The sequence below is a fragment of the Sceloporus undulatus genome, unplaced genomic scaffold, assembly GCF_019175285.1.
Source record: "Sceloporus undulatus isolate JIND9_A2432 ecotype Alabama unplaced genomic scaffold, SceUnd_v1.1 scaffold_16, whole genome shotgun sequence".
Taxonomy (NCBI): Eukaryota; Metazoa; Chordata; class Lepidosauria; order Squamata; family Phrynosomatidae; genus Sceloporus; species Sceloporus undulatus.
This window is the reverse complement of record NW_024802938.1, coordinates 2,269,046-2,294,412: the sequence shown is the minus strand read 5'-3', so window position 1 is coordinate 2,294,412 and position 25,367 is coordinate 2,269,046. Positions and strand designations below refer to the sequence as shown.

The following is a 25,367-nucleotide window of genomic DNA, read 5'->3' as shown; positions in this document are numbered from 1 at the left end:
CCGGTTGTAATCCCACCTCGCTCTGTAGGGAGAGGCAGGAAATATAAATAATAGTAATAATAATAATAATAATTACTATAATACTATACTAATACTTATACTAATATACTAAGTGCTCTGGAAGTGCTGGCTGCTGTTTTAAAACTGTTTTCTTTAGATATTTTTTAACTCAGTCCTTCCTGCACACATCATCATCACCACCATCATTTTCATCACTATTATTATATGAACAAATGTATCTGAGGAAGTAGACTTAAGTCTAGGAAAGCTCATGCTGCCAACTTCTTTCTTTCAGCTAGCCTCAGAGGTGCTACAAGATCTCTTTACTATTATTATCTATTAGTATTGGTATTATAATATATTAATAATAATAGTGATGATGGTGGTGGTGGTGATGTGTGCAGGAGGGAATGAATTTTTAAAAAAATATTTAAAGGAAACAGATTCGAACCCTGGCAGCACTTCCAGAGCACTTTGTTGTTGTGTGCCTTAAGTCACTTCCGATTTATGGTGACCCTAAGGCAATCCTATCATGTTTATTTGTTCAGAGGAGGTTTGCCAGTGCCTTTCCCTGAAGCTGAGAAAGTGTGACTTGCCCAAGGTCACCAAGTGGGTTTCCATGACTGAGTGGGGATTCAAACCCTGGTCCCCAGCAGTCGTAGTCCAATGCTCCCTAACTGTACCTTTAGGTATAGTGAGATGACAGTTTCAAGTTAGCTGATTTTTGGGAGGGGTCATAAAAAGGTAGCAAATCATTATTTAGCTTATTAATGTGGTATTTTGACATCCAGGTGAGTACAGAGATGCTAGTGAGATTCTTTTGCTCTGGGTACCAAAATAACCTGACCAGCTTTGGGTTTTTTCCACCTTAGGTAGAAAAGTGTTGTGGTTGACCTAAAATAAAATCCACTCTTTTCCAATGTTATTGGTATTGTGTAAGCTCCATTACAAAGTGATAACAGATGTATTACACTTGAAGACTGTTCAGTTTGTATTGTTAATCATGCTGTTTTTGACCCATATCTCCATCTCACACTCCCTAGTTGTGTGATTCCTTTGAGACCACAGAAGACTCAGCAAAACTGACACAGTATACGCACCCTGTCAGGTAAGATATATTAATAATTTTTAATAGTATCAGTAGCCCATTAAATTATCTGGGTTTTTTTCCCCTAAGAGGGCTCCTGTGCCATTAACACTGTTGCATGCCTTCAAGTTGTTTCTGACTTATGGTGACCCTAAGGCAACCCTATCTTGGCAAGATTTGTTCAGAGGAGGTTTGCCATTGCCTTCCACTGAGGCTGAGAGCATGGAGTTTATCACACGGGAGGAATTTCTCTTAATTTCAAATGAAAAGAAAGTGGGGCTAGAACGCATTCATGTAAATTCACTAGTACATCAAATTTACGCGAATTTGAATTGCATTCAAACTGACTTCCCATTGCCCGAAAATAGCTTGCCATTGCCTGAAATTGCATGCGGTAGTCTATCACACAGTAACGTTAAACCCTATAATTGCGTTTGGATTGCCATTGGATTATACTTCTAATTTCCCTTGTCTGACAAACTCCCATGTAATTAGGCCATGGTCATCCAGTGGGTTCCATGGCTGAGTGGGAATTGAACCCTGGTCTCTAGAGTCATAGTCCAATGCTCAAACCACATAGGACAATCTAATATGTGAGAATGTTTATGGCTTAGGAGAGACTACTCTTTACATTTAAGGGAGACAGCATGGTGTTGTAGTTTTGAGTGTTGGACTTGGAAAGATTGAGGCATTTAGTTGAGGCAGATGATGTTAGGATTCATGAAACTGAAGCAACAAACTGTTAGCGCCTCAAAGTGGTGCCAAACTGGATTAGTACTGCAATGTGGATGCAGTACTGGGGTCAACTATAGTTATACCTAGGTATAACTCAGCAAGGCTGCATCTACATTGCAGAATTAATGCAGTTTGACAGCTCAGTGCTATGGAATTCTGGGATTTGTACCTTTGTGAGATATTTAGCCTCTCTGTCACAACAAACTACAAATCCCAGGATTCAGAGTAGGTAATGATTCAGACTCCTCTGGAGAATCCAGTACAAAGCTAAACTTGCTGGGAAGTCCATAACACTTACAGACTTCTGTGGGAACCCTTCCAGATTGCGGCCTTAAATATTCCATATGGTGGCATTAAAACATAAATGTATAGACCATAGATAAATTGCTTGACCTTGGAGAACCATAATTTTATTTGAGCTCGATAGGCCTAAATACCCTAAAGGAACCACATCCCATCTGATCTTGGAAGCTAAGTAGGGTCAGTTCTGATCAGTACTTGAATGGGAGACAACCAAAAATATCAGGTGCTGTAGGCTGTATTTCAAAGGAAGGGATTGGCAAACCACCCCTTGTGTATTCCTATGAAATTCATGGGCCACCATAAGGCAGCAAGCAACGTGAAGGTACACACATACATGCATAGTTATTCCAATCTCTTGGTTTTTTGGCTGTGTAGAATGATATTAAGTATCACTAAGTTTCACTAAGCACAAGACAGTGGTACCTTTTTATTGGGCCAACCAAAAATGCACAAGATACATGATTGTAATGTCATATATTTTTCTTGTATGTCCTGCATTTTGCAGTGCCTTGTCTTCCTTTATGGTCATGACATCTAGTCACCCTGTGAGTGAGGTACTGTACTACAATGGTCTCCGAAACTTTTTCAGACTTCAGCTCCCAGAAGCCCCTGCCAGCATTGTCAATAGTATTGAATTCTGGGAGCAGAAGTCCAAAATGCTTGAGAAGAACCAACGGTTAAAAACGACTGCACTAGGGCTCTCTAGCAAGAATTCGAAATAGCTCATAGAACTACAAACCCCTGAATTTCCTAGAATGGACCCATGACAACTAAAGTAGTATCAAAGTACCAAAACTGTGTAGTGTGAAAGAGACCTATGATATTTGAGAAGTGATGGACTCACTAAATGTCCATTGTGTTATCAAGGTTCTCAGTCAGTGACATCTCCAGACTTGCAGATATGTTTTGCCTCAATAAAGCCTTTGAATTATTACTAAAACCAGTGTATACAGACAGCAGCTCTGTATTTTTAGAACATGCCTTACTGTTTCACTGTGGGGTTCCTTTAGTTGCAAAATGGATCTGATCTTATTTAGGTATAAATATAGTTTAATTTCTGATTGAATGCACTTTTTCTTTATAGTAAACAACATAATCAGCATTTGTGTTTGTAGTACAGTTGTCCTTCTTTATCCACGGAATTTTTATCCACAGATTCAAGCATCCAGATTGAAAATATTCAAGAAAATTATAAATTCCAACTATCAAACCTTGATTTTCCATTTTATGTGAGGGACACAATTTTGCTATGCCATTATATTTAATGGGACTTGAGCTCTCCACAGATTTTGTTATCCATGGGAGGTCCTGGAACCTAACCCCAGCAGATAATAAGGACCCACTGAAAACTGAAATAAGTTTGGGGTTGCATATTATGGAGTTTTAGCTATGTTTTCTTTGTAGCTTTAATGGTGATAGGGAAATTGGTGGGCAGTGATGTGGAAAAGAAATCATTTTGCATCTGCAGCTCTTTCTACAAATACTCTTGACATTTTAACAAAGAATCCTGTGTTACCTTAAAGTCTAACACATTTATTTCAAATGGGGCTTTAGGATCACACGTTTGATGGATATTTTTGCCTTAATTGAGCTTTTGTTTTTTAAATTGCTTATGGTGATCATTTAAAATCCCTCTGCTTAAAAAGCAGTGCTTGGCTTTGCGGGAGAGGTGAGACCAAGATCTAACTGGTTCACTAGTGGAGTGTGAGGCCTCATTCACACTACATAATAAACCGATTTTTGCGTTGGATCGTTTTGAATTGATGGAGTGATTCGACACTGAACAGATGTTCAGACTATGGTTGCCGCTATTGAACTTTCTCATTTGAATTTAATTCACTTCACATTCACTTTAACAATTTGTTTGTTACATAGTCATAATAGATAAGTCCTTTAAACTTAATCAAAATCAAAGATGGCAACATCCTAATTAAACGTATCTTAAGAATATCTTATAGTTCATAATCACATGAATAAAATTTTAACATATAGAATAAATACTTTACACAAACATGTAGAGTTAACTGGATGTAGAGTTAACTGGCCAATTGGCAGGATTCAAAGTAAATAAAGAAAAAACAAAATTCCTACCCCTGAATTTGACAAGAGAAGAATATCAAGAAATCATGAAAATCATGGGATTTATTTGCAGTTTTTCCACATTCACAGGGGTCCTTCACCCCCCAACCCCAGCGAATGTGGAGGGATCACTGTAGTTTCAAAGCTGGTTTTCTCTCTCCATGTGCTTTGGTGAGATCTGACCTTTTTAAACTTGGGATATTGTTGTGGATCTTGGTGGGAGTGGACAGAAGCCTAATTCTCTTTAAGTGCTGGGGGAGGCATTCTAGCTCACCTTTTCCAAGAGGAAAGCTGGTTTTCTCTCTCCATGTGCTTTGGTGAGCTACAGGCAACATTTTATGCCTCCAGTTCTGATCCTATTGCTTAGATACTAAAATTGATATATGGGTTATGGCTTGTATGTGAGAGTGTAGCATCAGCATTTCATAAGTCACACTTCTGCATATTTTACAACAGATTTATTTCAGTTCCTGGAGTTGGTTTTCACGCTCTTTTAAACAAGTTGTAAAAGAATTTGGCTATTCTGAGAACATAAAGGGAATATTTCAACAAAGCTATCTATTTGTTGACTCAGCAGAGCTTCCTCTGCAATTAAAACAAAAAAGGCATAACCTTACATGTTTGTGCTTTTCTTTTCTTTGTTCAACATCAGGGAAATTTTATTTCCAGTTAACTCTAGTCAAAGTGAGAAGCTTGGGGTCTCTAGATGTTTTAGATTTCAGACTCACCCAAGTAAGCCCAATAGCAAGGTACTGTGGATGCTGCAATCCAAAATATCTGGAGGAGAAATGGTTCTGCACTTTTCCATTCTAGTTTAGTGGGATAACTTGAAGTAAACCCTAGAGCAAACCATAGAATCATAGAATCATAGAATCATAGAATCATAGAGTTGGAAGAGACCACAGGGGCCATCCAGTCCAACCCCCCCGCCATGCAGGAAATCACAATCAAAGCATCCCCGACAGATGGCCATCCAGCCTCTGCTTGAAGACCTCCAAGGAAGGAGACTCCACGACACTCCGAGGGAGTTTGTTCCACTGTCGAACAGCCCTTACTGTCAGGAAGTTCCTCCTAATATTGAGGTGGAATCTCTTTTCCTGCAGTTTGCATCCATTGTTCCGGGTCCTAGTCTCTGGAGCAGCAGAAAACAAGCTTGCTCCCTCCTCAATATGACATCCCTTCAAATATTTGAACAGGGCTATCATATCACCTCTTAACCTTTTCTCCAGGCTAAACATCCCCAGCTCCCTAAGTCGTTCCTCATAGGGCATGGTTTCCAGACCTTTCACCATTTTAGTCGCCCTCCTTTGGACAATTCTTTTTAGTTTTTTTTTAAGTTGCAATTTTGTTTGTTTTAGATTATTCTGGCCCAAATCAAGGTGCTTCGACTACCTCTATCATGAAGCGGAAGCACTTCTGAGGAACTTTCCTGTTCAAGCCACAATTTCCTTTTACGAAGAGTCGGAGAGCGAGGAGGAAACTGATGAGCTGGAGCATGATTCTGGAGCAGAAGTGGATTATTGATTGTACAAGGACTAATGTTACTGTTTATATCCATTGATTTAATATCAATTGCAGCTTGCTATAATATGTTTAAGCTAATTTATATGTAAGTTATTTTCAATTAAAATTCCAATGATTTTTTTTATTTTCATAATACCAGCATTTGAGTCTTCTATGCATCTTGCCTACCCCCCATAATTCCCCAGTGAACAAATAATCTTTATATTCACTTCCCTTAGTTCTGAACTGATATGTATAGAATAATGAAGCTGCAATGGTATGTATAGATAGATAGAAGTCTTCCTTAGCTCTGAATTGATACAGTATGTAGAGAACTAATAGTGGTGCTGCAATGGTATGCATAGATAGATGGGAGTACATAAATTTCAAAGTGAAACTAATGTCCAAAACACACTGCAGAAATACTCCAGTTTGAGACCTCTTTAACTGCCCTGGCTCAGTGCTAGGGGATCCTGGAAATTATAGTTTGTTGAAGCACCAGAGCTCTCTGACAGAGAAGGCTAAATGTCTCACAAAACTGCAGTTCCCAGAATTCCATGTCACTGAACCAGGATCTCAAACTGGATTCTTTCTGCAGTGTGTTTTTGGACCTGAATAAACATGCTCAGTATTGCATCGTATTATGCTAAAACTCGCTTAAGGAACTGAACAGAGTAAATACAAAATACAAATGATCTGATAAACTAGATGAATATTTAGAGGTGCAGCAAGACTCCTTTCTTCCCACTTCCCCTTCTTTTCATATTGGAAATTTGTACAGCAAGAAGCAATCCTAAATTGTTACTCAGAATATATTGTCAGAAGAGGATAGTAATGAAACCAAACCTCTTTTTTCTGCATGTGGGGATTACTCCACTGAAGAGGGTTTTGTGGGCTGAATGGCAGAGAATGGTACCCCATTGGTACTGTTGGAAAAAGTATTTTTCCTCCGCAGAAAGTCTCCCTGTGTTTCAGTGATTCCTAAGAAAATGGTCATAGTATTATGAGAGGTTCCAGTCTTGTCTGTACAAGAGAGGGATACACACCATTTCTGTTTTCCCCAACCTTTGTTGTTGTTGATGTTGATGATGTGTATCTTCATGTCATTTCTGATTTATGGTAACTCTTAAGGCAAACTTATAATGGGGTTTTCTTGGCATGGTTTCTTCAGAGTGGGTTTCCTTTCCCTTCCTCTGAGACTGAGAGAGTGTGACTGGCCCGAGGTAGACAGCGCGCACATGGCTGTAAAAAGACAAAAGATTCCAAAACATCCTCCATTTTGAGCATGACCAAGAAGCATGGATTTACATTTCTGTGTTTCTAGCATTTATTTGGTCATCATGCCCTATATTTTTCTTGAATGCCCTACATTTTGTATCAAGTTTTTTTCCAGGAATGTTCTTTGCATTTGGATTTGAGAGCCCATTACGTTGACCTTCTGAGGTCCAAAATACACTACTGAAATCATCCAGTTTGAGACTGCATTAATTGCCCTCCCTCAGTGCTAGAGAATTCTGGGAACTATAGTTCTGTGAGACATTCAGCCTCCTCACTCAGAGAGCTCTGTTGCCAAAATAAACTACAATTTCCAGGATTCCCTAGCACTGAGCCAGGGCAGTTACAGCGGTCTCAAACTGAATTATTTCTGCAGTGTGTTTTGGACCTTATTGAACATATCAGAAGTGCTATTATTTCAAAATAATTAATATTTTAATTAGTTACTACATGTCTTATCGAACGGCCAAGTACATCAAGTTAGCTGTGACAAGAGAAACTTTTAAATTGTCTAGTGACAAGATATAATCTTAGTCTTATTCTGTGTTTTATTACCAATTTAGCTGTCCCATTTTTACTTATGTTTTAATATGGTATTGGGTTGTTTTATGGTTGTATGCAAAAGCCTGGCTGGCTAATTAAAATAAACTTGATCTGGTCCTAGGAGTAACTCAGTGGGTTTCCAAGGAGTTTATCAGACGCGAGTTTTTGGCGATTTTTCCTGCCCAGAGAGTCACTTTTGCGCAACCAACATTGCGCAATAAAGAGATAACGTGATGTTCTTCCATACATCATTCATTTCTATGGGAGCCCGTTGCACAACGCTTCTGTAGTTTTAGCGTCATTCCTCCCCTTTTTAGGCATTACGGGGGGAATAAAGGGAAGTCCGGCATTTGTCTCCCGTTATCCTTTCTAATGCGTTGCGAAATGGTTTGGTGTGGTAGGCAGCAACGCAATGCAACGCAAACGTTACTGATAGCAAAGTTCCCATGATGCTGTGCTGCTTTCCCCCCCATTCCCTTTCGGTGGCCTTCCTTTTTCAGGGCAACCCCGGGGGGAGGGGGTGCGTGTGTTTTGTCTTGATGTGTGATGGAGGAATACATAGGATGCTATAAATGAAGGAGACCCTAAAGGGTCATCAAGTCCCCCCTTCTTCTGAAGGAATACATAGGATGCCAGAGAGATGGGAGGGTCCTCAAAGGGTCATCCAGTCCAGCACCTTCTTCTGACCTGAAGGAATACATGTGAATATAAAAACGTGTGTGTGTTATCAGCTATTGTGGATACTGTGAATATGCAGAGATATGTTTATTAGTATGTGTCTCTGACATATATGTCAAACAGGAAACTGGAAGGGGCGGCTCCCCCCCCCCCCCCCCCCCAGCACAAAGGTCATGATGCCACCAAAACCTCCAAGGAGCATGCGCAAAGATGTTGTTGCAAAATGTTCAAGACAAAAGGAAGGCGCTGGTGTAGAAAACAGTTCCGCTATGCATGATTTCGCATCACACAAATCACAATGATTTTTGCAATCATAGCACTAAAGTCACGTTTCGGGGAATGACGGAAAAGCAAACAATGTGGTAGAACATCACATTATAACTTCATTTCGCAACATTCGTTTCACATCCTTAGCGGAACTGAGGGTCCAAAACTTGCGTCTGATAAACCTCCATAGCTGAGCAGAGATTCGAACCCTGGTCCTCAAAGTCCCAATCTTCAAACCATTACTCCAGGCTGGCTTTCCAGTCCTCCCTGCACTACCTCAAAACAAACAAAGCAAGTTGAAATCAGCAGGAGGGAAATGATCTAAATCAGCTTCTTTGTGGGACTACTGAGCTTTCATTTCCCTCTCTGAGGAGGATGGGCTCTGGTGCCACAACAAACTACAGCTCCCAGAATTCCATAGCATTGAGCCATGGCAGTTAAAGTGGGGTCAAACTGGATTATTTTTGCAGTGTGGATGCAGCCTTAGGTCCAGAACAGACTGCAGGAATAATCTAGTTTGAGACCGCTTTAACTGCCCTGCCCCAGTGCTAGAGAATATTGGGAACTGTAGTTTATTGTGGCACCAGAACTCTCTCTGACAGAGAAGATTAAATATCTCACAAAACTACAGTTTCCAGAATTCCCTAGCACTGAGCCAAGGCAGTTAAAGCGGTATCAAACTGGGTTATTTCTGCAGTGTGTTTTAGACCATAGTTTCCTCGAACTGAAGCAGCACTGCAGAAATAATAATCCAGTTCGACCCCACTTTAACTGCCATGGCTCTAACTGCTAAGGAATCCTGGGATATGTAGTTTTTGTGAAAGAGCTCTGGTGCCACAGCAAACTACAAATCCCAGTTAAAGTGTGTGTGAGGGGTGTCGAACTGGATTATTCCTGCAGTGCGGATGCAGCCTCAGTTTACTGCACCCGCACTGTAAAAATAATCCGGGCTGACCCCACTTTAACTGCCATGGAATGCTATGGAATTCTGGGATTTGTAGTTTGTTGAGGCACGAGGGCTCTCTGACAGAGAAGGCTAAGCATCTCAACAAACTACGGATCCCAAAATTCCATAGCATTGAGCTATGACAGTTAAAGCGGTATCAATCCGGATTATTCCTGCAGTGTGGATTTCTGCAGCCTGAGTTTGGCGCCCGCCCGCACCTTTTTCTACTGCCGCTTAACCACTGTGTTTATTGGCGTGGGTGTCAATCAACCCCGGTGGGTGGGGCCTAAACTAGAGTGCATCTGCGCCTGCGCAACTCAGGTCCCCCAGCTTCACTTGAGTCCAGAGGAAGCAGTCCGGCCCCAGTCTTAATGTGGCGCCTGCGCAGTATACACCTCATCCTATAATGGCCGCTGGGCTTCGAAGCCGGGCTCAACCCGGAAGTGGTGCTGCTGTTGCTTCCATTGAGCTCGGAGTCTGAGCGGGGCAGGATGCTGAACGCGCCATCTCAGGCTTTTCCGGCCCCTGGCTCCCAGCAGCGGGTGGCGCAGGCGGGGCGCAGCAAGGTGAGCAGGGGTGGCTCTCAGTCTTGGGCTCCAGAGGGTTTGGACTTAAGCTCCCAGAAGCTGTCCTCATTGGCCGCTCTGGCAAAGGCTCATGGGAATTGAAGTACCAAAAAAAGCAACTGGAGGAGCAGAGGTTGAGAATCATTGGGGCAGTGGTCCCCAAACTGTGCCCTTTAAGAGATTGTAGACTTCATCTCCCAGAAGCCTCAGCCATGTTGGCCAATAGTCTGGGATTCTGGGAGCTGAAGTCCAAAATCTCTTAAAGGGGCACAGTTTGGGGGCCACTGCCTTAGAGCCTCGCAGGGGTCTTCTTGTCTCTTGAAATGGGTGCTTTCATTGGCAGGAGGAAGCTGCACCTGTTCAATGGCTGCCTGTGCTGCTGGACTCTCCTCTGGAGGGAGAGGGAAATGGTGGTGGACCTCTCAGGGAACCAGGTGTGTTGTTGTTGTTGTTGTTGTGTGCCTTCATTTCCCACTTATGGTGACCCTAAGGCTAACCCAGCGATTCCCAGACTTTGGTCTTCCAGATGCTTTTCACTACAACTCCCAGAATCCCTGCCTGTTAGCCAAGTTGATTGGGGATTCTGGGAGCTGAAGTCCATAACTGCTGTAGGATCAAAGTTTGGGAACCGCTGGGCTTAAGCCATAATGGGCTTTACTTGGCAAAAGTTTGTTCAGAGGTGGTTGTTTTTTTTTGCCATTGCCTTCCCCTGGGGCTGAGAGAGTGTGACTGGCTCAAGGTCGCCCCCAGTGGGCTTCCATGGCCAAGCAAATAGCCAAACCCTGGTCTCCAGAGTCATAGTCCAATACTCAAACCACTAAGCCATGCTGTCTCTGTGATTCCTGACAGGCAAACCTATCGTGGCTTTTCTTGGCAAGATTTGTTCACAGGGGGTTATGCCATTGCCAGGCTCCAAGGCTGAGAGAGTGTGACTCGCCCAAAGTCACACCGCAAAGGAGGACAAGGCGTCACAATATGTAGGACATTCAGGAGAAATGTAGGACCTGACTAAATAACAGCTAAAACATTTATAGAAGAGTAAATCCATGCTACTTAGTCATGCTCAAAGTGGAGGACTTTGGGGATTCCTCCTGGACAGAAGGCTGAAATGAAGGACATGTCTTGGAAAAAGAGGAAAAATCTGGTTACCCTGCCCAGTAGGTTTTATGGGCAAGCTGGGATTAGAACCCTGGCCCCCAGAGTCCTAGTCCAAACGCACAAATCACTATGCCACGCAGGCACTTGGGCTCAGGGTGCCTGCAAAGGTCTCTTGTAGCATCTTTGATACTGATGCATGGAGTCAGGAGGTCCACCTGAGGAAGTAGACTAAGCAGCAGAACAGATTGCTGCAAAGGGGTGTTTTCAAACTGCCCCTGAGAAAGCCGGATTGGGGCCACGGGAATCGCATGCTGTGGGCCCAATCTGCCCATTTGCTTGCCCAAAAAGAAGTGGCAAAGAGCTGCTCTTTTTTGCTCTGGCAAAAGGCTGGCTTTTCCACTGCTGCTTTAAGGCACTCTGGAGGCATGTGGCATCTAAACGCCATGTCTCCAGAGTGCCTATAAGCTGGCCCACATGTGGGGAGCTGGGCAACATGAAGCCAGCTTCCAGACATCTTGGGGGCCTGCGTTGTGCATACACCACACTTCCATTTCAGCTGGAAACCAGCTTTTCATGCCTATCTGTTCTGGCTCTAAGGGTCTGTGCAGACTGCCCCATGAAGAGGCAGCTGCCTCTATCTTTTCCAGATTGGGGCTGCTGCAGCCACATGCTGTGCCCTTGATCTGGATTTTTCAAGGCGCCAGTGCTGCAGCTTTACGGTGCTCCTTTGGCACTGCATCATGTGGACACAACACCAGAGGAGCGCCATAAAGCAGCTTGCCATGTAGTGTGGCGCATAGCATCACACTGCCATGGGGGCAGAGTTGGGGTGTGCGTCGTGTGGTCTTAGTGGCTGGTCTGCACAGCTCCTAAGTCTACAAAAGCCTGTACTGCAACTTCTTTCACTCAGGCTGCATCTGCACTGCAGAATTAATGCAGTTTGGCACTGCTTTAACTGCCACGGCTCCATGCTATGGATTTCTGGGGATTGTAGTTTGTTGTGGTTCCAGATCACTCTGACATAGAAGCCTAAATATCTCACAAAACTACACACCCCAGAATCCCATAGCATTGAGCCATGGCGATTAAAGTGGTGTCAAACTGGATTATTTCTTCGATGCAGATGCAGTCAAAGTCTCAAAGGTGCTACAAGATCCTTTTACATACTTATATTCCAGACTTTCGCAGCTATGTCTCTGAATTCCCTTGTAATGTAGTACACATATTGTAGGGCGCAAATAGTGGTTTGGGCGCTAGATTACAACTCTGGATACTAGGGTTTGATTCCCAGCTTGGCCATGTAACCCACTGGGTGGCCTTGGCCAAATCACATGCTCTCATCCTCAGGGGAAGGCAATGGCAAAGCTCATCTGAACAAACCATGCCAAGAAAACTCTATGACAGGGTTGCCTTAGGGATGCCATAAGTCAGAAATGACTTGAAGGCACACTAACAGCACAACACCATGGCACTATTTACATATGTTTAGCAGTTTCCTGTTTCTGGAGAGTTGTATAAGCCATACTGCAATTGCTAAAGTAGAAGGAAGTTACAGGATCCACAGTACAGTAGTTGAAGCACTATCACACATTTTGTTACCTTTTGTTTTTTTACAATCAGTGCCATAGCCAGCTGATCTTCTCCTTACTGAGCTGTATGCCAGGTCATTCTGAAATGTTCTACATGAAAATGTTGCTGGAAGACAAATGTATGAATATCACCTTCTCGGGTGCCACATTTTTTACTCTAGCTGTTAAAATCAGAGAGAACAAATTATTAAAAGGGGGTGACCAATGGTAACATACTTTAGATCTAAAATTAAATAATTCCGTGCTATAACTCATTCTATTAATCTAAATTTATGTATAGTCCTCCCGCTGTTCTTGCGTTCTTTGGATCCGCATCCTTCGCTTATGTGCAAGGCATGAACAGAGGGAGAATGAATGGGGCGCAGGCTCATGCCCATGTCTATATTTAAGCCAATGGGGCTTGAATATAGGTGAAACTCTGCTTTCACGAGGAGGTCTGGAATGGATCCCCCATGAAAAAGGACTGTAATTTATTTGTACTTTTATGTAAATTTTATTCCTTATGATGTTTTAAGTTACAGCATGTTACATTGGGTCCATTGACTAAATAAAGATTGATGAAGATGATGATGTGGGTATTTATTGGTGGGTGAGATAGATGAGCACATATTTTTCTTGTAAACTATTTGGCAACAGTGCAGATGTGTCAACTGGTTCTTTCATCAGCAATGTAGTGATCTGTGAGAATTGTGGAGGGGCCTCACAGGTAGTATGAAACTATGCGACACACAATATCAGTTCTAATATAGCTCTTTTTAAAATTCTAAACAACAAATATTGCATTATTTATATTCTTATGTCTCTAAAATGTACATAAAAACAAATTGATTATAGGTGAATAAATCCAACATAGTGACTGTTTTAGTGGAACATTGTGTGAAGACAACATGATCCATTAGAAGAGACAGTAATGCTGAGAAAAGTAGAAGGCAATAGGAAAAGATGAAGACCACACTGCATATGGATAGACTCAATCAGTGAAGCCATAGCCCTGAATTTGCAAGACCTGAGCAGGGCTGTTGATGACCTGGACTCTTGGAGGTTTCTCATTCATAGGGTTGTGATATGTTGATATTGACATGATGGCAAACAACAACAGTATACTCTTGCTAACTCAATAATATGGGGGGAAATGCAGTATACCATATAAAATAGCAATATTTTAATCTACTTTACGTGTTGAGATACCTTTTTCCTTGTCTCTTTCTAGGTACCTTTGAAACCAGGTCGAAGTCTTATGGACTGGATTCGGCTAACTAAAAGTGGGAAAGATCTAACAGGTCTAAAAGGTAGATTAATAGAAGTGACTGAAGAAGAGCTTGCCAAACATAATAAGAAGGATGACTGCTGGATATGTATAAGAGGTAAGTTGTTGTATTGACACATCACACACACACACACACACACACACATATATATATACACATATATACATACATACATACAAACATATATATTGTTTGCTTTTTAGTCGTGGTTTAATAACTAAATTATGCTGGTAAGGCTCTTGTCTTGTAAAAGTGAGATACGTTATCACTAGGTAGGTGTGATAATGTTTAAATGAAGTTGTTTGCACTTTTGCTAGAAGGTAGTTATTATTTGGTGTTTTCTCTTCAAACAAGTAACAGGAGGAAGAGGGTTATAAATAGCAATAAAACATTTTAATAATATATTAGTTTTGAAAACTGTACTGATACCATCTGTATCTGCCAACCAAGCAGTTCATAAGCAGGTAAAAGTGCAAGTAGATAAATAGGCACCACTTTGGTGGGAAGATAACAGCGTTCCATGCGATCATGCTGGTCACATGATCACTGGAGTCGTCTTTGAGAATGCTGGCTCTTTGGCTTAGTAGCAGAGATGAGCACCATCCCCTACAGTGAGTTATGACTAGACAGTCTTGTCAAGGGAAAACCTTTACCTTTACTGATACCATTAGAATGGAAATGCTCATATAAAAGCTAACTTACATGCATATTTTTCTCTGCCCCTTCACCAAGCAAAAGATCACTGATATTTCATAGAATCTTAGAGTTGGAAGAGACCGCAAGGGCCATCCAGTCCAACCCCATTCTGCCATGCAGGAATTCACAATCAAAGCACCCCTGACAGACAGCCATCCAGCCTCTGTTTAAAAACCTCCAAAGGAGGAGTCTCCACTGCTCTCAGAGGAAGTGTGTGTCACTGTCAAACAGCTCTTACTGTCAGGAAGTTCTTCCTAAATTTTAGGTGGAAATTGTTTCCTCTAGTTTGAATCCATTCCATTTGAGGAATATAACTATTTACATTTCAAAAAATTGATCTTTCAAAACAAATATTTGGAAAACAACTTAATTTCACATACCTATCTCAATTTGGAGTTTAGGAGGCGGGATCAGATAATTACCATTTGGTAGTTAGTAAGAAGTGACTTGATATATTTGTGACCTTTGGACAGAGCACTGAGCACATCATTTCTCTCTCATTCTCCTCTGTCCTTATTGTAAACAGCATGGCTCATTTTCTCTGAGAAAAAAGTGGAAACAGACATATCCAATGGCTTCAATTGGAGACTACTAGATGGAATGGGGAAGCAAAGCACTATCACTAAATGCTAGGTTTGCTTATTTGGTTTCCACAGTGCCAAAGTAGAGACGATGTGTGTGTTGTGCTCATTGGATGTCTAGCTTTCTGTAAAATCTCCCCCATTCTACCAAATGCAATATTTATTGTTCTTCTGGTTCTAGCATGCATTACTTAATACTTTGCTTTGTTCTTGTGTAAGAATTCTGGTTTACAGAGTGTCACTGCAAGGTTTGGGTAACAACAGAAGAATTTCCTTGTTGGAACAAACCAAAAGCCAGTAGTCTGTTTCCTGCAGAGGCAGGCTAGATGCTTTTAAAGTAGTTGGAGGTTGGATGTTCCTGATTACCGTATATACTCAACTATAAGTTGACCTCATGTATAAGTTGAGGGTAGGTTTTGGGGCCAAAATTATGGATTTTAATATGACCCATGGATAAGCAGAGGGTAAAATTTAGGGGCATGTCACAAAGGATCTAAAGGATGAAGCAAGGAAAACAATGCCAAAGAAGTTACAAAATTTCAGCAGGCATAACTGTTTGTGCTCATACTAAAGGCAGGATAGATGAGAAAACAGAGGAGGGCAAGTGCTTCCAGAACAGATTACGGCAGATATTTAAAAATGGCCTGAAAGGTGCATGAAAATTGCCCAGAAGCTCAATGATTTGTTTAAACTATGCAGTTTTCAATACTTTACACTAGATGGCACTGTTAATGCATGTAGCATGAAAATGGTTTCCAAAGTAAGGATGGGTGAGCATAAGGATTTAATGAAATTTGAATGATCTCTTCATATTTGGGACAGAAGGCACTTAAGATCTTTTTTTAAAACATTAATGTGCAAGGACATGAAGCTAAAAGATTAGTTTGGTCCTATTCTAAACACACTGCTGCCCTATTATATCCATGTTTAGCAAACAGGCAGATATAAATTGACAAATGGCCCATTTTTTTCTGGGTCACTAGTGCTATATTTCAGAAGATGAAACTGACAAAACCACCTCTGAGTATTCCTTGCATAAGAAAACCTTATGAAATTCATATATACACAGACAGTTTTAAAGCTATCAATGTTTAATTTATACTTTGTAAATACTTATAATCAGTTTGGCTTGGAATTTTTCCCTCACCTCAATTTGCTCTAGAGAAAAAAAATGTCTGTATTGTATTCATGGAGTCGGCATAAGTTGACAGGCAACTTGAAGCAATGCGCACACAAACAAACACACAGTATACATCAATACACTACTACTATGGTACATTTTAACAGTGTTATACAAGAACAGTGCCTGGATGTTCAAATCCCATTAAATACAATGGCATAGTGAAATGGTGTGCCTTATGTAAAATGGTAAAATTTAGTTTGCTTTTTGGTGTGTGTGTGTGTGTGTGTATTCAAGCTATGTATGATTGAATCTATGGATAAGCAATCTGATGATATGGCGGTCCAACTGTAGGTACTTTGGATTGGTATGTGTCTGTAAACAAGAAAAAAAATATTGTTAAAAGACCTGTGTACCAGTTCATATATGTTTCTTCTCAAAGTCTCCATGTTTTAACTGGTGATTCTGAGAATTACAGAGTAGGGAAGGAACACAAAGGCCAGCTAGTCCAACACCCTGCTTGTTCAGACTTCCACAGCTAAAACATTCCTGGCACTTGACAACCATTCAAAAGCCACCATCAGAAATTCATCATGTTCTGAAGTGGTCTGTTCTCCTTTCAAACAGCTCTTACTCAGGAAGTTCTACATAATATTTAATCGGAATCTCCTTACCTTGTAGTTTGAATCTATTGGATGGGGCCCTGTCTATGGAGCAACAGAAAACAAGCTTCCTTCATTTTTCACATGAGAGTTGTTCAACTTTCACCATATCACTTCTTATTTTGATCTGTGGTCATAAATGAATGATGATAATGATGATATCACCTCTTAATCTTATGCATACTAAATATACTCATCTCCCTCAACTGTTTCCCATGTTTGCTTTCCCAACCTATTGCCATCTTGGTTGGGACATATTTCAGCTTGTCAATATCCTTCTTTAAGTTTCCCTCCCAAATTGGATGCAGTATTCCAGGTGAAGTCTTATCAAATCGGAATAAGGTGGCACTGTTCCCGTGATCAAGATAGTACATTTATGTTGGTACAACCTAGACGTGCATTGCCCTTTTTTTCTTGCTACATCACACTGTTGTCTCCCATTTTGCTTGTAATCTATTAATGTGATCCATCCTTCCCATGCCTACTTTTGCCAAGCTTGGAAACATTGTAAAATCTTTTTTTTTTTTTTAACTTTTTAGGTCTTGTATATAATGTCACCCCATATATGGAGTATCATCCTGGTGGTGAAGATGAGTTAATGAAAGCAGCAGGATCTGATGGCACAGATCTGTTTGATCAGGTAACAACAGTGTAGTTGACATTCAGTTCATCAAAACACAATCCAAGTATTGTATATTAAAGTGTCCTGTAACAAGAAGAAGAATCTGGATTATGCTTTTCAAAACAGAGGTGGCAACTGTAGTGGATCCAGACACTTATTTCCTTCCCTGGGACTGTCACAGATGATAAACAAACAAATGAGCAAAACTGGAGGTGGCTGGAAGTCCACATGTTTTTGAAAAAAATGGGTATTGCTTGATGTTAAACCTTGCAGCTTATTTAAAAGTTGAATTACTACCCTTGGATGCTACCAGGTTTCACACACATGCTTTATTTTTTAGCCAGAAAAGGAAGATGGGGTTTGGGGAGTCTAGATAGGTCAAAGTCTGCAAAAACAGCTAGGCTACATCCTGCCCAGTGCTGCACTTTGCCAACACCTGTTTTAAAAGACTATTGCACTGCAGTACAGTTGCCCCTCCTAACTTGCGGATCTTGGATCCGCACCCTCGATTACCTGCAGAGGGGCGATCTCCTCTGTCTTCAGTGGTGCATGCACCCGAGCCGCGCACACACACGTGTGCCCCATTCAAGCCTATGAGGCTTGAATATGTGCGAGCCTCTGTTTGCATGGGAGGGTCCGGAACGGATCCCCCACAAAAACAGAGTGCCAACTGTAATAAAGCTGACCATCTGTGTTAATGTAAAAAGGCATAAATGATTCTAGTAGCTCCTTTGAGACTGACCGATTGATTCTAGAATTCAAAGACATAGCTATGTTAGCCTGGATCAGTATGCAAAAGGATACTGTAGCACCTTTGGTACTAACTGTGAGAAAGAAATTTGTAGCATAAGCTTTCACATAAAGTAAAATCAGATCCAAAACACACTTCAGAAATAATCTAGTTTGAGACTACTTTAACTGCCCTGGCTCAGTGCTAGAGTATCCTAGGAATTGTAGAATTTTTATCTAGTTCAAGACAAAGCTGTTTTGTCACTATGAAACTAATTTAATTCATATCCTATACATTAGTGTTGTAAAAAATGATTTCAAATTCAGTGGGATACACTGTGAATTTGAAAGCTTTCATGGCCGGCATCCATAGTTTTTAGTGGGTTTTTAGGGCTAGAACATGGCTACATAGCCCAAAAAACCCACTAAAAAATAGTGGGGTACACTCTCACATAGTAGAATAAGAAACGTAAGTACTACCTCATGCAGTTGCATTGTTTCTGTTTTGAGTGTACTGGTATATTTATAAAAATCTGCATGTTTTTAAGGCATTGTTTTTATATACTCATTTTCAAATGTCCAGCATTAGTTCTCATTGGATATTGTGGAGTTCCCCCCCCCCCATAAGTTACACAACAGAGTACCCTTGGTAATAATAAATAAATAAATAATAAAACTAAATAAAATATTTTATTTGTATCCCACTTTTCTGTGATGAGACAATCAAAGCAGCTCACAACACATTAAAATCCACATTTACAAAATTATGTCCCAAATTCCCCCCTTAAAACAGGATTAAACATGTTACAATAAAAATATCTATTAAAAACACAATAAAATTATAACGAGGACAGAGTGGTGGGCTAATACATGATGTGGGGGGCAGTCATTCTGTGGCCGGGCACTTTTATTCAGGAAAGGCCTGCCGGAAGAGATCCGTCTTGACAGCTTTTTAAAAGCTGTTAAGCTGGCAATTTGGGGATAGTTTGGCGGCAATTTCAGAGAAGGCCCTCTGGGAGGTAGCAGTTAGTCTGGTTATTAAAGGCTGCAATAGATTCCTCCCAGAGGACCTGAGGGTACGGAGTGGATTATGTGGGAGCAGGCGATCCTTCAAATAGGTTGGGCCCAAGCCATGTAGGGCTTTAAAGGTTATAAACAACACCTTGTACTGTGCCTGAAAACTAATAGGCAGCCAGTGAAGAGATTTTAAGATGGGTGTTATTCGGTCACTCCTAGTTTTTCCGGCAACCAGCCTGGCTGCCATATTTTGCACTAGTTGAAGTTTCCAGACTAGGCACAAGGGTAGCCTCATGTAGAGCGCATTACAGAAAACAAGTTGTGAAGTTACCAGTGAATATACAACAGTTTCTAGGTCCTTTACTTCCAGGAAAGGGCGCAGCTGGCATATCAGCCGAAGCTGATAACAGGAAGCCAAAAGAAATGTTTGAAAAACATCTCAAAAAGCATTTAGAATTCACATTGGGAGAAAAAGCAGCACTCATTTGTTCAAGTATGCTTGTCCTCAGTGAACTTGTAGGGAATGTGATAGCTTAGTATTTACTTTATCAGACATTCTCAGAAACGTCTCAGTGCATTAAAAGTATAGTAATACCCTTTTCTTATGTTCAGGTTCATCGCTGGGTCAATTATGAGTCCATGCTGAAAGAATGCATGGTTGGAAGAATGGCTCTCAAACCCTTTGCTGTTCCTTTGAAAGGTAATCACCATATTTTAAAAGGAACTGTGGTGTGTTGTTTTGAAAACAGCATGATTTGGAGCTTTGTCTTTAAAGAAAGCATGAACTAGTTTGAATGACCACAGTCTATTACAAGAGCATCACCCCGTAACTTGGTGCCCTCTAGGTGTTTTAAACAGTCCATATCATCGTTAAACATTGGTGGTGCTGGCTAGTTGGAGCTGATGTTCAAAACATCTGGAGGGTACCAAGCTGGGAGAAGGCAGTACTGCATGTGTATAGTAGGGATAGGCAAAGTGTAGGCCTCAGGATTCCTTTGCCAATGGCTCCCTCACATCCTAGGAGAAAATGTCTCCAGAATAGCTGTGCCCAGTTACTGAGCATAATTGGCCATTTCGTCCTATTCCCTCTCCCAATCTATTTTAGTACTATTTTAGGGTGAGGTGGGGAGAAAAGGGTTGGAAGTTGCCCACCCTTGGTGTATAGCCAAATAAAAAGACACTGGATACATGTCTCAAGGTGTTCTACTGATGGATGTTTTATTGGTTTTTTTTAAACCCTCATCTATTGATTTCCCCTCCATTGACCCTCCCCCTCCATGAAGCATACATCAGTACAACACCTTGAGTCATATCTCAGTTTTCTTGTCATAATCTATCTAGTGCTCTCCAGAGTTTGCTTACTTTGTCTAGCAAAAACAGACAACAGTACTTCTAGGACTGTCATACACCTTTTGTGGAAACCAGATTTGCTCTTTATAATATACCCTGATAGGCAACTGTAAGGAAATTTGACTTTGGGGCCAGTTTTCAGATGACTTGGATGTGGCATTTTATCGCTGCATGCCTGGAAGATGCCCAGAAGTCACCCAACCAACCAGATGAGGGTGGCTTTAAGCCACCCTGGGGGTATGGTGTTTTGATGCCACATGCCCCCAGAGTGCTCGGGAGCCGCCCTGGAGTTGTGGCTGGGCTGCCTAAAGTAGCCCTTTACCAACCCAAAAAGGATTGGGGCTGCATGCATCTTATTTGCTGAGGCTCCAGGGCAAGCTGCTCTGGGGTGTCCCCAGTCCTCCCTTTTTTGGGCTGTCTCTTTCACCTCTTTGTGTGATGCCTGGGTTAGAAAGTATATTTATTGCATTCACTGTATAGCACTAAGAATTTAGGAGGCTGTCAAACTTTAAAGATAAGGATCACCTTATGCAAACCTTCAGAAGGGATGTTCTTTTTTATTCTATAATGAATGTCCTTTTAAAAAGTTGGCTGGGAATGTATGACTTTTGAAATTTGTTTACGAGCATGAGGATAAAATACTAAAACAATAGTGAAATAACGGCGCTCCAAACAGCAAGTTATGAAATAACAAAAATAACTAATGAAATCTTGGCTAATGACTCTTGTATGTCATAAGGCTAAACTTTTCAAGGTTTTTTTTTTTTAAATCACTTTGCCATTAAGAGCGGAGGGATAGTGGACATCCGGAAGGGAGGAAACTCTTTCACTTGGATAGGAACTAAAAATCTTTGTGTGAGGTAGTTACTGTTATAGTCATAAATATTTTTATGTAATTAACAAGCAGAGCATGGATTTTTTTTTTGAGGGGGGGTACACATTTTTGAAGCAATGGCCAGTTGCTTGTCTGAATATGTATACAGAAATGGAAAATTTACTCACATGTGCAACATATTAGAGTATGTTATGTCAGCACTGCATGTCCTTGCAGCCATTTGTTGTGAAATTGCCATAATGGCCCCATGGCTGTTTTATTACCTCACCTTGTCAGTGTTGTGATGCAAGCAGCTATCTTAAACATGGGGGAAATGTATTTCAAAACTTGTTTGCAATGCGCTACATGTGTCACACTGTCAGGTTTCTTACAACGTGCACCATGTAATTGAAGCCTAGCTTTCTTTTTGTCCCTGTGTGTGTGTGTGTGTGTGTGTGAGAGAGAGAGAGAGAGAGAGAGAGAGAGAGAGAGAGAATTTGAAGTATTTCTACCAGTTTTTTCTAATTTGTGCAGACCTTAACATCAAGCTAATTATAAACTCAGACCACTCAACATAAACAGGAAAAATAATTGCTATGAGGGCTTCATTTGGTGTGCCTGTGTGTGAAGACAACATCAATTTGGTGTGCAGTATACTGCAATGTTGCTTTTGGTTTAAGCATTCAGCCTTAACTCAGATTCATTGAGAGAGTACCATATCTTGTCATGTGTTACTTTTTTGATGAGAAATGTAACTCTTAATACAGTAGTCATCTGTGGGGACAGGTATATGAAATTAGGTTTATCACAGCTGCCACACACTTGCCTAAACAGGAAATGAAGGCTGATGATGATGATGATGATGATGATGATAATAATAATAATAATAATTTTTATATAGACATGTATAACTAGGCAGGTGATTGCACTTATTAAAATATTTTATTTCAGTTAATCCTATCAATTCACATTATTTAAAAGATATTTGTCCTCTAGTGGATATTAGCAAGTGTTGAGTACAGTATTTAAGTCTGTGTGAAGTTGTATTTGAATTATGCTAGAAATGTGTATCTGTGGTGTAGTGGCTTGAGAAATTGATTATGTCTCTGGAGGCCAGGGTTCGGATCCCTGTTCTGCTATGAAGACCAATTGGATGACCTCAGGTACAACACTGTCTCAGCCTCAGAGGAAGGTAAAAGCAAACACTTCTATACAAATCTTGCCAAGATTGGGAATGACTGGAAGACACACAACAGCAAGAACTGTGAAACATAAGAATTAGCTGCCTTCAGTATGCAAAGTTCAGCCTTCTCTTTTGGCTTTTATCATTACCTTAAGACTCGAAGTCAAAATGCTACAGTGTGAGTCAAAGCACAACACATACTGTTCTCTTATGAAGAAAACTCCAGTTGCCTGTTGAACTATGGCTACCCCATGAATTCCATGCATTTTTTTTTTTTTGATGTAGTGGTTTGAATGTTGGACTATTATTCTAGAGACCAAGGTTTGAATCCCAGATCAGCCTCACTGGGTGGCCCTGGGCAATCCTGTAAACTCACTGGGTGACCCTGAGTAAGTCACACTCTCTCAGCCTCAGAGGATAGCAATGGCAATTCTCCTCTGAAGAAACCTGCCAAAAATATAAGTTTATAATATAAAACTACACGTAGACTTTTGGTCATTATAGAAGGTTCTCACAGTGTTTGGACTTTAATACAGCCCCTTGCACACATTCAACCCTATTCATAACAGGCACATAGATGTAGCTCAAAAACACTTTTCAAAATCCTCTTCAAATAATACACCCAATTTGTGGTAATGGCAACATTTTACTTTCAATGCAGCACACACTAATGTCATTCAGATTTTTTTAAAGCACTGTTTGTGTCAGTTCACAAATCAGTGGTTCTGTCCATTAATACAGTAAATCTTTTACGGCACAACTTTGTTAACATTTATGCGTGTATTAAATGCTTGCCAACATCCCTAAACAATGACTCGGTTTTAAATTTATTCTTTAAAAGGCCATTTTAAAGTCCATTCTAGCCTCCTGTCTTAATCTGCTTGTCTGTCTCATCAGCTCAGCGGTGGAGAATCCAGAAGATAGGATTTTACTGTTGCTAGGTAGCTGATGCTGTTGGCTTGGCATGCTTGGAAGCTGCAGTGTAGTGATGTAGTTTCTTCTAGTTGCATGGGAGCTCTTCAAGCTAAATTGGCTTAGTGATCTTTAAGTACAAGAAAATAGATTTAAAACGGAACAATCTTGATACAGGTTTATCACTTTTATATGATTAAAATAACATTCAAGGACAAAGCATCCTAAACCACTCTCAGGTTGTAAGTGACACATAGACTTGTGTTGTTTTTGCCAGCCAGCCTTCTTGTCTAGCCTCTTTATTGTGTTATTAGGCTTCTGTTTTTGCTCTAGGGCAGCTTCTTGACTGTGACTTCCTGCTGACAGTGGGCCAATGAAAGCTCCCCCCCAACCCCAAGTAACTTGTGCTGCATGTAACTTGATTTCATACTCTAGGGCCCTCTAAAAAAAGATATGTCTAGAAAAGGAGGAGTGTGGCATGGATCAGTACTTTTATTTGGCACTTATCACTTCCGATATACAAATGGTTTTATTGATTTATGTCTAAACACTTTATAGAATTTTTAGAAAGGACAGTACTAGTGGTCCATCAAATTAATATATTTATGTACAGTGAAGTTGTATCATCATCAGTTTTATTCTAGTACATTTTTAGAACTCAAATTTTACATAGCATTTTGTTTCTTTAGCTTAGCTGATGATGAATAAAGGTTCTGTATTAAAACATTCATCTAAGGAAGTAGGCTGAAGTCTATGGAAGTTCATGCTGCCAACTTATTTCTTTGACTTAGGCTCAGGTTCAAAACACACTACAGAACTGTGGTTTTGTGGGACATATAGCCTTCCCTCAGAGAGCTGTGGTGATGCAATAAATTACAATTTCCAGGATTCCCTAGCACTGAGCTAGGGCAGTTAAAGCAGTCTCAGACTGAATTATTTCAGCTGTGTGTTTTGGACCATAAAGGTGCTACACGATCCCTTTGCATACCGATTTTCAAGACTAACATGGCTACACTCTTGAAAGGTTCTTTTGTGCAACATGTCTGTATATTGTACATTTCGGTTGGCCAATAAAGGTATCACTGATGGATTTTTGTTTGTATTTGTTAAATGGCCAACACAACCATCCCCTGAATATTTCATGTCTGGATATTGTTATCCTAACTGGAAAGTTTTCTGCTATTATGATCACTGCACTCTTCTTGCACACTTGCAGAGATTTGCCCCACTGTATCTGAAGGAAGCGGGATCTTCAATGGTAAGTCTTCGTGCTCCCAATATCTCACGTTGCTTTCTAAAAAAATAATGCAAGACACAAGTGCAGGTTGGCAGTCCAGCATTGAAAGGGATCAGCTAATGTTACTAGGTTTCTAGATAAAATGTAGGACTATCCATTTCTTGTCTGGTACCCCACCCTATCCAACTCTGAATTGTAAATGAAACACACATTCCAAACAAAGTACAAGTTATGAGAAAATATACTACAAGAAAGTATCTAAACAAGACAAAATCAAGCAATTTGAACAAGAGTTGCAAGTCATTCTGTGGGGAAGTGACATTTCCTTTAGATCTGCATCAAAATTTTTGCAGTATTTTATCTGCTGAAAGATTTTTTCTTATGGCTGTACAGGAATGTCACAATTCAGAAAAGTGCAAGTGACATCTACTCTGTCACAGCTCCTTTTTTAGTGTCATCTTGTTATAAAAATGTCAGTTTAGCTAAAGAGAGATGTGTCTTGAACTC

General features: G+C 40.7%; 2 protein-coding genes across 3 annotated transcripts in view; both read left to right on the top strand.

Moving 5' to 3' along the window:
- Nucleotides 1-5,818, top strand: part of LOC121917352 (protein ripply2-like) — a 7,272-nt gene extending 1,454 nt beyond the window's left edge. Inside the window, exons 3-4 of the mRNA XM_042443255.1 lie at nt 1,044-1,108; nt 5,563-5,818. Coding sequence (XP_042299189.1) covers nt 1,044-1,108; nt 5,563-5,728 — 231 coding nt within the window. The 3' untranslated portion in view covers nt 5,729-5,818. The remainder of the gene's footprint in view (nt 1-1,043; nt 1,109-5,562) is intronic.
- Nucleotides 5,819-9,752: 3,934 nt separating this feature from the next.
- Nucleotides 9,753-25,367, top strand: part of LOC121917375 (cytochrome b5 reductase 4-like) — a 40,314-nt gene continuing 24,699 nt past the window's right edge. Inside the window, exons 1-5 of one of the 2 annotated variants that reach the window (XM_042443297.1) lie at nt 9,753-9,982; nt 13,880-14,033; nt 17,536-17,636; nt 19,977-20,064; nt 24,840-24,881. In XM_042443297.1, coding sequence (XP_042299231.1) covers nt 9,908-9,982; nt 13,880-14,033; nt 17,536-17,636; nt 19,977-20,064; nt 24,840-24,881 — 460 coding nt within the window. In that variant the 5' untranslated portion in view covers nt 9,753-9,907. Of the gene's footprint in view, nt 9,983-10,258; nt 10,417-13,879; nt 14,034-17,535; nt 17,637-19,976; nt 20,065-24,839; nt 24,882-25,367 lie in introns of those variants that run through there. The other variant, XM_042443296.1, reaches the window with a different exon arrangement.